Source organism: Botryllus schlosseri, chromosome 16 (assembly GCF_051294905.1).
Source record: "Botryllus schlosseri isolate E-star chromosome 16, Bs_hap1, whole genome shotgun sequence".
Lineage (NCBI taxonomy): Eukaryota > Metazoa > Chordata > Ascidiacea > Stolidobranchia > Styelidae > Botryllus > Botryllus schlosseri.
In genome coordinates this window covers 18,720,566-18,737,533 of record NC_137251.1, presented here as the reverse complement: position 1 = coordinate 18,737,533, position 16,968 = coordinate 18,720,566, and the positions used below count along the sequence as shown (strand labels likewise).

Below are 16,968 nucleotides of genomic sequence, written 5' to 3'. Positions count from 1 at the left end.
TTAGGATTGGTGGATGGGGATATTAGGGTTGGCGGAGGGGATATTAGTGTTAGGATTGGTGGATATTAGTGTTAGGATTGGTGGATAGTAATATTAGGGTTGGGGTGGGGGGTATTAGGGTGGGGGAAAGGGGGATATTAGGGTTGGCGGAGGGGATATTAGTGTTAGGATTGGTGGATGGGGATATTAGGGTTGGCGGAGGGGATATTAGTGTTAGGATTGGTGGATATTAGTGTTAGGATTGGTGGATAGGGATATTAGGGTTGGGGTGGGGGGTATTAGGGTGGGGGAAAGGGGGATATTAGGGTTGGCGGAGGGGACATTAGTGTTAGGATTGGTGGATGGGGATATTAGGGTTGGCGGAGGGGACATTAGTGTTAGGATTGGTGGATGGGGATATTAGGGTTGGCGGAGGGGACATTAGTGTTAGGATTGGTGGATAGTAATATTAGGGTTGGGGGAGGGGGAGATAGCGTAGTCGTAACGATAAGCGCCCACCAATCTGGCGGACCCGGTTCGATTCCCGTCGGAGGTTTATGTGGGCTCCTCTTCCCTCGCCGTTGCCGCTCTTACGGAGACAAAAAAGACCAACGAAAGAAAGCACTCACAAGGAATGGAAAGAACTAGTAGAAAGGACCGCGGCTTCAATAAGATCAACATCGAAATGAACTGCGACATCGGGCACGGCTTCGATAAGATCAACATAGAAAAGAACTGCGACATCGGGCACTCTAGACCGAGGTGGAAATTAGATTAAAAGGATCGCAACTGCATGCGTGTCGTTCGACATCCTCCTATCTGCTCATTACATCGCATTTTGTCTTATCGCATGTACATTGTGTGTGACTTGTTCAGATGAAACATATAACCCAACGATTAATAATATGATATTATTACTATTAGGGTTGAGGTGGGGAATGTTAGGGTCCATTCATTACATTCAGCACCCATTACCATCCGTTCAAAAGATACATATTTTCCAATTGCCAAGACAGAAAGTATCGAATCTTTCATTCGAGCACGGGGTTAGATCGTTCTAGTTCATTACAAAACTGATTCAAATATAAGCGAGTGATTAATATGATGCCTATTGAATCAATAGGTTACGTCAATTCACGCGGAGTCATCATTACAAACGATGGAAAAACATAAGCGGGTGAATTCAAGCCTGCAGGCTCGTGCCGCTAGGACATACTTTGCGATAGGTGATGCTGGAGCAAACTGATGATAATCAGTATGTTGATATTTCATCCTTTCGAATACACGAAAAGATTGCGATTGAACGAAAAAATTGGAAGGTATTGAAACGATATTTAGTAGTCGTTGAAACCGGACATTCGGACACCACACTTCCTGTAGCCATAAGACAATGTAAAGAGGCACTTACGTCGTTGTAGCCTTGTAGGATGGGCAGTTGGACACTGAATATAAAGTAACAGAAGTGATGGGATGATAGCCTAATGAAGTGGCATGTTTCGGAATGATGGGCCGATATATCAAATTGAGATTTGAATGTGGACGTTCTTGACGACTGTCGGGATGGCCTTCGAGGCTTTTAGCGATGTCTTTCCCAAACTTATTTCCACGGCGTATTTCAATATCGAATATATTCCACATATCGATAGGAAGTCTTGAATCGACAGGTGAAGTCAATGCACGCATTCATGGAAGAACACGAGCATATGGAATTATAGATAACAATGTCTTGGCGAACGGGACTTAATAATTTCGATTTTCTCGACGGCAAATTGAAAGTTGAAAAGTATCGGGATAGACGTCGTTGAATGACCAGTAGCCAAAACTATTCTTTCAAACTATTGGTAAATATACTCCTACACAACTTGTGAAGCAGACGCAGTACAAATACAGTTGATGCCATGCAGCATTCACAATCAATCCTAATGACTATTGTATGATACACGATAAATAGCCTATGCGGTATGTATTTTCATGACAAGTTGATTCTGCGTGTGTACTAAGTTGTTTCTGCTTGTGTGTACTAACTTTTTGACTTCTTAGGGTGAAGCAGAACGCACTAACACCGTACTGATGCATCATTAGTGGTGTGTTTCACTCATTTCCGCCCGTAGGAAGGGTGTGGAGAAACGATTTGGTACCCGAGTGATGCTGTACCGTAGAACCTTAGCTAACCTATTCCTTGAAATTGACATGATGCTGCCGGCGGCGATTACCAAGTTGAAAAAGTGGCCCTTTACTCTTTTCGAGTTGGTAGCCCCTGCTCTGATATCAATATACCACTATATGTCACTGCATGCACATTGCACCATGCACAATGCACATGTCTGTCTGAGGAGCACTGGAGACGGTACAATTCACGCATTGTTTTGTTAACGAATGAAATATAATAAATGTAGCAAAGCCAACGAAAAAATACAGTGTAAATCATGGATGTAAATAAGTATAAATTCAAACAGGATAGCGAGTGGAAATAAGTTTGGGAAAGACATCGCTAAAAGCCTCGAAGGCCATCCCGACAGTCGTCAAGAACGTCCACATTCAAATCTCAATTTGATATATCGGCCCATCATTCCGAAACATGCCACTTCATTAGGCTATCATCCCATCACTTCTGTTACTTTATATTCAGTGTCCAACTGCCCATCCTACAAGGCTACAACGACGTAAGTGCCTCTTTACATTGTCTTATGGCTACAGGAAGTGTGGTGTCCGAATGTCCGGTTTCAACGACTACTAAATATCGTTTCAATACCTTCCAATTTTTTCGTTCAATCGCAATCTTTTCGTGTATTCGAAAGGATGAAATATCAACATACTGATTATCATCAGTTTGCTCCAGCATCACCTATCGCAAAGTATGTCCTAGCGGCACGAGCCTGCAGGCTTGAATTCACCCGCTTATGTTTTTCCATCGTTTGTAATGATGACTCCGCGTGAATTGACGTAACCTATTGATTCAATAGGCATCATATTAATCACTCGCTTATATTTGAATCAGTTTTGTAATGAACTAGAACGATCTAACCCCGTGCTCGAATGAAAGATTCGATACTTTCTGTCTTGGCAATTGGAAAATATGTATCTTTTGAACGGATGGTAATGGGTGCTGAATGTAATGAATGGACCCTAACATTCCCCACCTCAACCCTAATAGTAATAATATCATATTATTAATCGTTGGGTTATATGTTTCATCTGAACAAGTCACACACAATGTACATGCGATAAGACAAAATGCGATGTAATGAGCAGATAGGAGGATGTCGAACGACACGCATGCAGTTGCGATCCTTTTAATCTAATTTCCACCTCGGTCTAGAGTGCCCGATGTCGCAGTTCTTTTCTATGTTGATCTTATCGAAGCCGTGCCCGATGTCGCAGTTCATTTCGATGTTGATCTTATTGAAGCCGCGGTCCTTTCTACTAGTTCTTTCCATTCCTTGTGAGTGCTTTCTTTCGTTGGTCTTTTTTGTCTCCGTAAGAGCGGCAACGGCGAGGGAAGAGGAGCCCACATAAACCTCCGACGGGAATCGAACCGGGTCCGCCAGATTGGTGGGCGCTTATCGTTACGACTACGCTATCTCCCCCTCCCCCAACCCTAATATTACTATCCACCAATCCTAACACTAATGTCCCCTCCGCCAACCCTAATATCCCCATCCACCAATCCTAACACTAATATCCCCTCCGCCAACCCTAATATCCCCATCCACCAATCCTAACACTAATATCCCCTCCGCCAACCCTAATATCCCCATCCACCAATCCTAACACTAATATCCCCTCCGCCAACCCTAATATCGCCCTTTCCCCCACCCTAATACCCCCCACCCCAACCCTAATATCCCTATCCACCAATCCTAACACTAATATCCCCTCCGCCAACCCTAATATCCCCATCCACCAATCCTAACACTAATATCGCCTCCGACAACCCTAATATCCCCCTTTCCCCCCACCCTAATACCCCCCACCCCAACCCTAACATTCGTCTTTCGAAAGGCACAAAAAAAAATATATTTTGACGTTTATAATTTTTTTTTCGTGTTCATGGAAAACATTCATCGGTGATCATGGTGAACACTTTTCGATGTCTGACTGCCATCGAAGAAGTGCCAAATGTTTTTGGCTACGTCTAAATTTCCTCATTCGACTCTTTCTAGGCATATTGAAAGCTATAGAAATGAAAAGCAATCGAACATAGTTATCCACAAAGAGTAAATACTACCTAATATTGTCAGTGATCAGTCAACGAATAGAAAAATAAATAAAAAATACAGCCTTCACATCACCTGTTTTCGGTACTGAACCAGTCAAGCAGCCAGGTTTATGGAAGCAGCAGACTGGCTCGTAGTGGCTATAATACTTATTTCAAGCTCTGTTTAGTATGGAAATCACCAGATGGCGCTATTTCCTCCAATAAAAGTGAATATACACGGCTATATTCGAAATTTAACTGTAATTTTTTATTTCTATTTAAAATGGCCACCAAAATAAGGTAGATTTGACCAAGAAGGAGTTGGACTATCAAAAAAGTAGTAACATATTCGGAATCAGCGTGAAATTTCCGTTCTAGGTCGATAATAAAAGAAATTTCACAAAATTTTTATTTGTAACTAGGAGTGCCCCCTTAAGCCGTTCCAATGTTATCCCGAGAAACATACATTTTTAGTAGGGATGGTGTGAACCCGAGGTTCACGTTCGCGTTCTGTGTGTGAACCTCGGGAATTTGGAGGTTCGCGTTCACAACAGAACCTTGGTAGGTTCTGCACTGTGAACCTTTCTCATACATAACAATTTTCACTTCATAATGACATCTTTGGTTCGAATTTATTGCATTTCAACTGCGGGCCACTCTATGAATGACGCCGGCAGCATAAAAAAAACTCAAAACGAGCATGCACTTTGACAATCTCAAAGATTTTACTTGCTTTGTTACAAAAATTCTGCTCTAAATATCCAACTTTCCGTTTGTGAATATCTAGTGACTCTCTGCTGTGAGCTGACCCGCAATCACATAACATCACGAGCGACATATATAACATGTAGAGAGCGATTCAACCAATCAATGAGATTGATATCGTTTTTTGATGTAACAAATCTAGCTAGCGTACGGGGTCTATCTTCACTTCATATGTTTACTGTGTCAATAAAACCAAATCCGTGCGATTGAGGTGTTGGTCACAGCAGTATAACTTTTGGGGTAGCCTAATATCGGTAGCAAGTATAAAAACCTGTATTACACTCTGCCCAATAGCAATGTAGCAATACTCATACACCGAATACATTGCCCGGTCTGGTCAAAATCGTTAAGGCGTAAGCTTATGTTCCCTGGCAACACCTCTTCGAAATTATTGGCAAAACGACGGATGATATTGATTCTATGGGAGTAATATATCATATGATTGCCCCAGTTGATACATTTAGTGACGTTTAAATCGCCAAAATGTACTTCAGCATTATGGCATTATGTGGCCCGAGTCGTCGCTAGGTATCGTGTACATTAATATAGGCTATCACTTCATTGAAAGATAGGGTTGGAATTAGCAATATGACGTCACGTGACGTCACGAAGTTCACGTTCGTGTTCACACAGAACCTTTCTAAAAGGTTCGCGTTCACACGAACCTGAACCTTTCAGAGGTTCACACCATCCCTAATTTTTAGTATAGCATCACACCGTCCTGTTATAACTTATAAGTCTTTTCTACTTAGTTTAGCCTGGCCTGGAAATTTCTACATGTCATTGAACAGGCTTTTACAGCATTACTTCAACTTGATTGGCATCATTACACACAGCTTGCCGGCCTCTGACTTGGCAGAATCACGCATATCCTCTGAATTGCTCCAGAAAACATGAAATAGTTTCACTGTTAGGTACAATCTGTTACTAAGATTCAGTATAATTCTGATGCTCAGCAATCATATTCGAGCAATCGACAAAAATCCCTAACCTTGAAAATCATCTCCCAAATATTTATAGATCACTCTCAACAGCCTGAAAACTATACAACAAATTCGTTGTTAGAATACTCAAAATTTTATTAACATATCAAGCTGATAATAATAGCAGAAAGTATGACGCTTCTCAACGGACATAACATAGCAGCTAATGAAAATGGATTTTGATGAAAATTTTGAGTGCACGATTATCTTTCTCAAAGTCAAATATAAAGTAAATTTGTACTTGCTCATAAAGTTGCTTTGAAGTTCTGTAATATAACTGATAGTTTCAGCAAGCTCGTGGTTATTCTTGTAATAATTAACAAAATATTAGGGTGGCTGTGCTATCGAAAATCTAATTGTTAAAGTACAGGACTTCAAATTTTATTGAGATGACAAGGTGCTGGAATCAGCAGGAACCGACACATCATGGCATGTAATGATAAATGGATTTTGATAAAAAAGTGGAATTCATGAAAATCATTATGAAATTCAAAATAACATAATGTTAACTTGACATTTGCTCATCAAGTTGCTTTAAAATTCGTGATTTCCTGGGTAATTTTTATAGGTTGCTACTTGAAACTCTATCATGAGGGAGAGTACTAATAGTAATGCAAGTAATCAAAAGAAAATATGGAAACAGCAGAAAAAAATCACGTTTCTGAACAGGTACAGTATAGCAGCTAATGAAAAATAGATTTTGATAGAAATCTTGAGTGCATGATCATTATTCTAAAATTTGATATAATATAATTAAACTAAGTATTTGCTCATGAATTGTTTAGGTTGCTTCTGATCAAGTACTACGACGAATCCAAGAAACTTGTTCGCTTCAGTCCGCTCGTGTATTTCTTTACAAGTTTATCGGCGTATTCTTGCTGTCTGGCGCTGAGCCCCACGTCCGAATGGGTCGGAGACCGCCCTTTAGCATGAAGGTGGTCGATGTCCTGGAGAAATTCATACCTGCCGATATGTTCAGACGTCCCAGATGAGTGTGAGCTGATTTCGGCCCCGCTGTCATCCGTAGTGCTGGATCCCCCCTGTAAAGTTGAACGTTTAGACATAGGAACAGTAACTGGCAAAGGTGGTCAATGTAGTCATCATTGAACCTTGAGTAGAATTGGTAATTTCCAACTAAGCAAAAAAGTTAGTATTATGGGCCCTGATTTGCCTAAAAAACTGGAAACTGTTGACTAGTAACAGAAGTAGGCTAAAATAATAACCGTAAATGCACAAGATAACTCGACTTGAGTCAATTTGTGTATTGACTCGACTTGTACTCAAGTCATTGTGCATGACTCGAACCGGGTCGGTCAAGGCAAACATTTCATTGTAACTTCGAAGAATAGTAAAGTCACCGCATCATTGGTATTTCGTCTATCAGTCCTGATACTTGGAAAATGTGGCTACAAACCGTTAAAACTGAGGAAAATTACAATATTATGAACGCGAGCCATTCTATATCACTCGAGCAGAGTTGAAAAACAGGGCTGAGTCGGATTGAACTCAAAACTGAACAGTACACACAATGACTTGAACTCGGACTCGAGTCACAACACTATCACTCGGAATCGACCCTCTACTCACTGACTTGGACTCGGTGGTGAATTGAAAATGACTCGACTTGACTCGAGTCAAAACTATAAAAGTCAGATGACTTGTGACTTTGTCACAACCCTGGTGATCAGACAGGTTGACCTCCAAAGTCGTATCGATCATTCCTATCTATACCGAATACTGTGTATGCGTATTTTCGGTACCACTATCATTGCCGTCCGCTTGTTATGTATTTCGGTTGGATGAAAATGAAGGCTTTTTTGCTCTCTCTATCACTGCGTTGGGTGCAATGGCCAATAAGGGAGACATGTAAAAACGCCATTTGTATTAGACAAATTGGCTTGAATTCATTATAAGATTAGTCCGACATTGGTTTCTTTGGAAAACACCGTTGGGATGCTTCCGTGTAGGGGTGTGCAACGTGCGGGCACGGGAATATGATACACGGTTATTTCAGGTTCAACCCCTTTCCCTCTCGGGGCATATGCAGACATGAAGTTTGACTCCTACTTGAACAGTTTTTTTGGGCAAAACGAATTACTTTTAACATTTAAGATTTTGGAAAGCATAAAGTAATTTTGCTATAAGTCTGCATCAATTTTATGTGTGAAATCATGTGAAATAGGATCAAGTAACCGCCGAATATCATTTCGAAGATTGCACCTAATTGTAGCATCACTATTCATTTTACGTTAGTCACGAAGATGCGAATTAAACAGGAGTGAATACACAATACACATACTTGACTATTTCTAACTACTTCAAATATTTTCGTACCCCAAACTTTTGAGAATTGATTTGTTGGTGCCACACACTGGACCTGAAGGTGACTTGAAACTATATATTCAAGACGATACAAAAGCACCATCTACTAATGGATTAAATCATTTATTTGATCTTGAATCAAGTATCGTTGGGACATTAAAACTTACTGTATGTTGAATAACGTTGTATGATACTTGCAGTACTATCCGATGAAAAATAGTGATTTCAACTCTCACCTTCATAGGATCTTGCAATTGCTTCTTTGCTTCTTGGTGATGAAGATTTTCGGTGATACGGCTTGAGGAAAGTGAAATATCAAAGCTATTACTTGAACGAGAAAAGTCACATTTTTTTGGCAGCACGTCAACAATTTCTCTGGTGCTTTTGTGTGGCAACTTGCAGTATCTCTCCTTGCTCACTGTAGATCTTTTCTCGTTGATAATAACAGGATTTCGATCCCTTCGATCCTCTTTGTGCGTAAACGACGTACTGCCATTGTCTCGAACATGGCTGCTTCGGTTTGATCTTTTTAAAATGCTCTTCGGACGTCTGTTTTGCGGAGGTAAACTAGAGCAGCTGCTGTATGAGTTTTCAGTACCGGAATACGATACACTTCTGTTTGACAGTCTGTGAGCTATTGGAGACAATTCAGGTTGTTGATCGTACAGGGGTATCCTTGGCTTTGGCTTCAACTCTAGAAAATACAAAGCTTTTTTCACACCTCTAATTGTCATTGTACTGTTATATTCCAACTCTATATAATCACATTGATTCAGAAAAGAAAAAATTTCCTGGGAAAAGGATCCAGAATCCCTAGACCTTTGATTTTCTACGTAAACTTGAAGTAGTATTGACATGTCTTGTAAATCACTAATAATTGATAACAAGTTAGCAGGGTTACCTCTAGTCTGTGACTACCTCGGAAGGAGAAGATGAGTCAGTAAACTACTATTGCAGCTAAAAGCAGTAAGTTTGCGTTTGCATGATTTGGCAATAACATTTAAATAAAAAGCACAGGTGTAGCCCATCAGAAAGACGCAGATGGTGACCAGATTCATTTTAGCAGTGAGGAAAGGACACAAATTAATTCAATGTTGAATGCTGCTGGCAAGGAAGTACACGCGACCAAATTAATCGATGGCGGTCCGTACCTTCTGTCTTTAGCGACTCCTTTTTCTTCAACCGCTCGAGTTTTCGTTCCAAATCGCGAATCTTTGCCGTCGATTCCTGCTTGCAGCGACGCAATTCGTGGAGTTCACGTTCCGTCCTGCCACAACAGAAAATTATGAGTATCCAATTTAGTGGTTCTCAATCATCGACAGGTGTCTACTTTCCTGCTGGTCCGTCACACATATTACAATTCAAATCTCAATCGTGAATTGCAAGAATTCAGACGCTTGTGTATAAATTAGAGAAATGAAATATCAAATTTGAAACGTCTGCATCATGTCGTAATAGAGCGTTCATGGTCTACGTTCGACTTCTTGTAGGTCAAAATTGTGCAAGTGTTGTACCAAACTGTTTAGCCCATGGCTCGTTTAAAACCGGTGATTTGCGAAAGCTGAGAAGACTTATTATAAACAAAATTCATTGAATTTTGGCGATACCATCTGGCTACATTTGGCAGTATAATAGAAGATTGCAAACAGCAAAGCTGCAGTTCTTTAAAAAGAAACCAAACAATCAAAATCAAGTTAGTAGTTTGTAACAGAAATTTGCCTGGCAGAAACTGCAATAGAACCAATAATAATATCTGTAATATCACAAAAGCAAAAGTAAATTCCTCATTAAATTGCAGCGTTCAAATATTCGCTTTTGAGTTGCATGAATTTGAAAAAATTACAGTTTGGGTTCGTTTTGATTGTTGAACGTACACCGATCCACAAAAATTTGTTACAAAGCTGAAAAACTTGATTTAATTCACAGTCTGCGGCTGTTTAGAGCACATGCTGTTCTGCCACCCAGTGTACACTCACTTACTGTAAATTAAGAGACACTACTCATCTGGCTGTAGCACTAAAGTTTATAAATACAGCTGGATTTCCGGGCGCACCAGAAAACGCCCGACCTCATTGACATGTAGGTCCCAGTGTTTAAAGGCATTCATCCAATCAACAGGTAAATTTGTGCGCTTTCAAATCAACATGCCGTCAGAATTGCACGAGTAAACGTTTGAAAAAAAACGTTTCAAAAATACCAAATACTTGCCATGTGATCGTGGAAACAAACGGCTACAATTTATGAATGCAAATGGTATGATGTGCGGCAAGATTTACCCAGTGGTGACCTGTCAGGTCCATTTACACCTTATCCAGGGTGTAGGAGAACTAGACATCATGATTATAATTAAAGTGAAATTTTGTATTCAATTCAGACTTGGCATTCATATCCTTCCTGTCCGATTCCATTACAATTTGCCATGTTCTATGAAATGTGACATGCAGCAATAAAATCGATACCTTGTAATCTGAGGGATCTGTAAATGTTTCTCCTACATTAACCAATTTCTCAAGTGGCCAATCTTAACTCGTACTTCTTACTCAAGTGGTTTGAAAACTTGAAAAATACAGATTTTTTAGACCGAATCAGTCATTTTTACGCTTTCTCAAGAGGAAAGTAATTTTAGTACCATTTTCTCACAATCATCAGACAGTAAAGCTCCTCATCACAATAAGGGAATGGAGTTCTGAGATTGCTCATGACTGTAGCAGTGTAGCAGCTTGCAATGTGGACAGCTGCTAAGAGCTATTGACAAACAAGAATCTGAAATGAGTCAATCAAAACTAATTTGAAAATGTAGGCCTACTTCTTCGAGTACTTGACAAGCTGTTTGTTACTTCTATTCAGAAATGGGTGGAATCTTCACTACTCCTGAGTAGCTGAGTAGTTGGGTACTGGGTAGACTACTTTGATCACCTCTGAACGAACCTTAGAAACTGATAATCGTCATATAACTGATCTGGTAGAAAACTGACAAAGACCATAGATTGGTCTACTCATGTATAATTGTTTGAGCTGATATATACTTGTAAATTACACGACCATAAAAATACTCCTGTGAACATACTAAAGTACATTTTGAATGCATACAAATGCAATTGCAGGCAACACTAAAAAACAGGAAAACACAGATACCTCGCCACCGGATGAATCTAATATGATAAATTATCCGTTTCATTACTACCCATGGCATTTGCATCGGCAAGTGCAGATAATGTACGTTAGTGCATCAGATAAAAATGAATCATATCATCAATATGTGCTGCAATGCTAGCGATTTCCAAATAATAGTGTGATGTTTGACATGCTTCTATTCCATTCGCAATATTTTTCTTCTGAAATTGGTGCCAGGACTCTTCGACCTCTACTTGCATTGCTTGAATGGTGTAAATTGTACACCACTAACATCTCTGCTCTGTTTGGAGCTAAATTACCTGGTTGAAGTTCGTATTTACAAATTTGGCTGGGCACTGCATAAATTTGTGAATAAATTGTGAAATTGTGAAGACCACTGCCCAGTATTATTAATAGCAATTCTGCAACGATTGAGTTTCAAAAGTATGTTCTTTGAATGCTTCTACTTCCATTTAGTTGGCAACATACACACTACTAAAATACTGTGAAACTAGGCCTACTTGCATAATTACAGTGCAGTGTTAGAGTACATTAATGAATGGTGCAGTTGAAAATTTGTGTGCACTTTTGCCACATACCGTACTTTCGGTTCATAGATGAAGTTTCAGGACGTCACAACGCTGACAAGAAAGCAATTTTTATCGACTCAAAATGGCAATCAGAAAGTTGCTTTACTTTTGTGACGATTTTTTCAATGTCTCGTATTTCTCGCAAAGCAGAAGAACTTCTTTTCGGCTGCAAATATCTTTTTTCCGTAATGACGTAGTCATCTTGTTTTGTTCCAATGCGTCTTTCAACAGTGCGTCTGAATTGAAATGATTCCATTGGTTTCTACTTGAAATATCATCACATGTTTAAGGGGGCACTCCTAGTTAGAAATGAATTTTACAGGTGTTCACGTATATGGTCATATCTCCCACAAGGTAGATGCAAGCTCAATGATTCATATATTGTTGCTTGGAAAGGGCAGGAAATTTCCTTTCCGAGCGAGATAGTGTAATGGTTATGCGTCCGGCTTCTCGAGCGGTAGGTCGTGGGTTCGATCCCCGGCCGGGTCATACCAAAGACTCGAAAAATGGTATCCGCAGCTATCCTGCTAGGCGCTCAGCAATCACGGATAGCATGGAGGAGAAAAAAAAAACGGGGGCGCAGACTAGATGACCTCATGGGGCCGTATCGCAACTCCGTCGCCAAAGCATCTCGATGGTGCAGGCGAGAAAGAATATCATATCTCTCTCTCTCCGAATATGGCCTTTACGTTCAACCATAGGCATACCCCCCAAGGGGACAAGAACTCAAAAAGATATGTAAATTTTCACCCCCCATTCACCAAAATCCTAAAAAGTCGAAATGCTCTACATATATTCTATTCAAAATTGGTGGAGGGATAGTGCAGACATATATCTACAATCCCATTGAGGGATTTTCAAAAAAACGTTTCGTAACAAAATTTATGAAATTTTTGGCAGCGAACCCTAAATTTAGGCTTTTTCGCAACATTTTTTCCTATATAGAAATCTCCACGGAAAAAAATTCGAGAAAGCGCTCAATCGGATTATTGTATATACCCAAACCATCATTCGTGCAAAATTTCAGATGAATCGGATAAGCAGGTGCAGAGAAGATAGAATTCGTAGGCAGAAAAAGCAAGTTTTGAGAAAAACGCGTTTAAAAATTTACAACCACAATAACTCCGATAAACAAGGATATGAACGCTGCTCATGATATCAATGGTCACGTTAGTTGATTTGCATCACACAGTGAACCATTTCGAACAGAAATTGAGCGTTAATACCCGCCAGACACCTAGTCGGATGTGCCCAAGGACTCTCGAACTCTTTCAGTTTTTTGCTTTTTTGACAGTGAACGACTGTTGAGATGCAGTTTTTATCATTTTTTGTCCACTAAAACCAGTACTTCTTGTGGGAGTATCAACTGGTAAGCTTTAGGCCATCAAAAACATCAAAAAAACCACTACATCCAACATTCCAGTTGAGAACACACAGCGCCACGGCCCGTTTGACTGCTGCAGTTCCAAAGTATCCTTCTTTCAGATACCTTTGCCATAGGGTCATGTTCAATGGCTCATTTTCATTGTGTATCAATGTATCTCCTCGATAAAGATTCATCTGACAACCTCTTACAGAGCCAGAGTGGCAGAATGTGTGGCAAAAAAGACTCTGGTAGCTGCTTTGCTTGCTTTTTCTTTCGGCCCAGTGCTGGATCATTTGGATGTATTTGCCTACTGCGAAGTGTGCACAAAATGTTTTTGGCTACGTCTAAATTTCCTCATTCGACTCTTTCTAGGCATATTGAAAGCTATAGAAATGAAAAGCAATCGAACATAGTTATCCACAAAGAGTAAATACTACCTAATATTGTCAGTGATCAGTCAACGAATAGAAAAATAAATAAAAAATACAGCCTTCACACCACCTGTTTTCGGTACTGAATCAGTCAAGCAGCCAGGTTTATGGAAGCAGCAGACTGGCTAGTAGTGGCTATAATACTTATTTCAAGCTCTGTTTAGTATGCAAATCACCAGGTGGCGCTATTTCCTCCAATAAAAGTGAATATACCTGGCTATATTCGAAATTCAACTGTAATTTTTTATTTCTATTTAAAATGGCCACCAAAATAAGGTAGATTTGACCAAGAAGGAGTTGGACTATCAAAAAAGTAGTTACATATTCGGAATCAGCGTGAAATTTCCGTTCTAGGTCGATAATAAAAGAAATTTCACAAAATTTTTATTTCTAACTAGGAGTGCCCCTTAATGCAAATGTAAAAATATCACACAGCATTAATTTTCATGTATCACATAGAATATACAAATTTTGCACGAAATACTGAGCATTGTACTAAGGAACTATTGAACGTTCAATTTGGAGACTTTATGGACAAACAGCAAAAGGTGCAGTTCAGTGATAATAATATGCCATCCAATCCAATTACGTGCGGAAAAAGATTATCATCGTTCAAGTTTATAAAAATATTTATTGCTAGTAATCTTTTAACATTGTTGTTGAAGATTACCGCTGACGAATGCCAGCAGAATATGTTTGGGTTTATTTCAATATGAATATGTAATTATATAATTATATATTATTTAATGGTTAATAGAAGTATTGTAACTCCGAGAATCTCAAAAAATTAAGTTTGAATGCAAATTGGACTAAAAACCTTTGAGACTCTCAATTTCAGTTTCTTTTGCCAGTAACTGTTGATGCAAATCTTCCATTCTTTGCTTGTACGTATTATCGATTTCCGCCCGATGGTTTTGCACGGTCACTCTTTCTTCCAGCTTTCGTATCCTGAAATTCGGATTGGCCACAAAATCAGACGCCAGTCGGAAAAACAAGTATAAAACGACGAAACCTGAGAACATGCTCCTCGTTTTGCACTTGCAGTTCTGCCGCCTTTTCCATGACGAGCATTATCCTTTTTCTACAGTTTTCACAATCCTGTTAGAATAAAAAAAAATGAATCTCAAATAAACAGTCCCATATTTTAACAGTGGATATAGTGCATATCAACACATTATTATCCAGCGATATATATATATGAACACGGGCAGACTTGTACAAACTACTCATTTAGTTAGTTGACGGTCAGCTAACTAACGTTTTTTTTTAGTAGTTCTAGTTCTAGTTCTGGTTGGAGACTATGAAAAGTGAGTAGTTTTAGTTTCAGTTCTAGTTGCGAGGTTTAAAAATTGAGTAGGCCTACTGTAGTTCTAGTTCTAGTTTTAGTCGTACTTTTTGAAAATCCAGTAGTTTGTACAAGTCTAAACAGGGGTGATCGAAATGCGATTGATGCCACATTCAAATTTGTTCACACTGCCAAAATACGCTAACATATTGAATTCTACTCTGGGACAGCATATGATTTTGATTGTTACATCGTACTTTGCCATATCATTATCACTTTTGAATCAGTTTGAATCCCTTTAGCGCACTCATGATAAGATGCACCCGGAAAGTATTCGAGTTTTTTTTTACGAAGATGTATCCAAGATATTTTTGCAAATGGCCTACATGAATTTTCAAGAATTCCTCATTTATTTGCGCAGCTAATGCAGACTGTCTGTTTGACGAAACTTCCGATGCAGAAAGAATATCAGTTCTGTAACTATAAGGCGCGGGTAGAAGAAATGTGGTATAAAATCTGCTATTAAAAGCAGATACAATAATATGTACCGGTACCTGATTGTGATTTTCTTGGCTTTTTGCTTCAATTTGTGCGCTTTTCGGAATTAAATTCCGGCATTTTGAACATAGCTTGTTTCCTTCACGTTGAATTCTGAAAACAAGCAAATTCTTCTTGACATTGAATGCCGTAATCGATAGCCGATCGGAAGGGTTGGCAATAAACTTAATCCAGAAAAGCCAAAGCAAAAAGGCGAGTAGTCATAAACGAAAAACATTTGTGAAAGCAGTGGGAATAGCAAAGCTTACTAGAAAACAGTTGAAGCAATTCATTATTACCCAACCTTTCATCCAATACTAGTACTGCATCTTCCTCTATAATAATATATTATATACCTGTTTAGGGTGGAGTTCTCTTGTGAGAGATAGAGTACCACATCTTCCAGTTTTTCACATCTTGTTTTGAATTCTCTCACATTGGTAGGTTCATGGCTAAGCTGTGAGAGGTGATGCGGTGCTGATTCTTCGGTCAAGCTTTCCAGCAGTAATGAAGAGTGATTCTTTGCCTCTTCTTTTGCACTCTGCCAGGCAGATATAGTAGTTTTTTTCGTACAGAAAAATTGACCGCACTAAATATTCAGTCTTGATTAACATTTACTGAATGAGGGTTGTTCATGAGACATTTTAATTACATCAACAAAGAGTACAGAGGTGGACAAAAATGAAGCGGCCAATATCTACATTTCCAGAGTACTTGTGTAACTTTTGCCTGCTTGCATTACTTACTCATGCGGTTACTGCCATAACTAGTTCAACAGTTCTACTAATTTTTTACAATTAGGATTTTAAAAAGTATAAAGTGGTTCTGTAATAAGTTTGGATCACATGATTAGTGTGAAGTATAGAATGACTCTCATGAAAAAGCCTCTGTGTTACGGTAATTGAACCTAGTTTCAAAGAGCGTAGCCTACTTAATTGTAGTGTCATCAATCTGTTTGCGTTAGTCGCAAAAATACATCTTGCACTCTCAAGAATCAACACCTCCGACTAATTCCTGAAATTATGCGACCCGTCGACCAAATCCACTTTTTTAAACTACTTACTCGAGCAGTTTTCATGCCCACGATTTTCTACTTCCACTTGAAGTAGTTATGACGTGCCACGTCCCTCAACCAAATCTTTTGAAAATACATAATTGAGTACTTTGAAGTTGCTACTTAGATACTCTGATTGCTCGTTACACTTCTTAAAATCCAGACGCAATAATAACTCTGCTTTGAGTAATCGCCCACCTCTAGTTCAGATAGCAGCTGCTGTCCTGTACTTGACATTTTATCCAAAATGCTCGACAACTCATCGTGAGCCGATCCGTTTTCTGCCGATTTGAAGCTCAAAGAAAAGCTTGACATATCCATGATATCGCCCCGAGTCATCTTAG

At 39.3% G+C, this 16,968-nt stretch overlaps 1 protein-coding gene across 1 annotated transcript; it reads right to left on the bottom strand.

The window, feature by feature from the left end:
- Nucleotides 1–5,982: 5,982 nt before the first annotated feature.
- Nucleotides 5,983–16,963, bottom strand: LOC145458595 (uncharacterized). Its single transcript, XM_080337011.1, has 9 exons — nt 16,823–16,963; nt 15,927–16,111; nt 15,588–15,684; nt 14,761–14,846; nt 14,566–14,696; nt 12,058–12,187; nt 9,399–9,514; nt 8,484–8,941; nt 5,983–6,965 (listed from the first exon to the last, which is right to left on the bottom strand). The coding sequence occupies exons 1-9, from the start codon at nt 16,961–16,963 to the stop codon at nt 6,729–6,731; spliced, it is 1,581 nt and encodes a 526-aa protein (XP_080193137.1). The 3' UTR covers nt 5,983–6,728.
- Nucleotides 16,964–16,968: the final 5 nt, after the last annotated feature.

What these genes read in the sequence shown, in the direction of transcription:
- LOC145458595 (XM_080337011.1), bottom strand. Translation starts at nt 16,963, where the DNA reads ATGACTCGGGGCGATATCATGGATATGTCAAGCTTTTCTTTGAGCTTC. An exon ending in GAGAACTCCACCCTAAACAG is followed by an intron (nt 15,685 to 15,926) that starts GTATATAATATA and finishes GCTTGTTTTCAG; the next exon opens with AATTCAACGTGAAGGAAACA. An exon ending in AACGAGGAGCATGTTCTCAG is followed by an intron (nt 14,697 to 14,760) that starts GTTTCGTCGTTT and finishes TCCGAATTTCAG; the next exon opens with GATACGAAAGCTGGAAGAAA.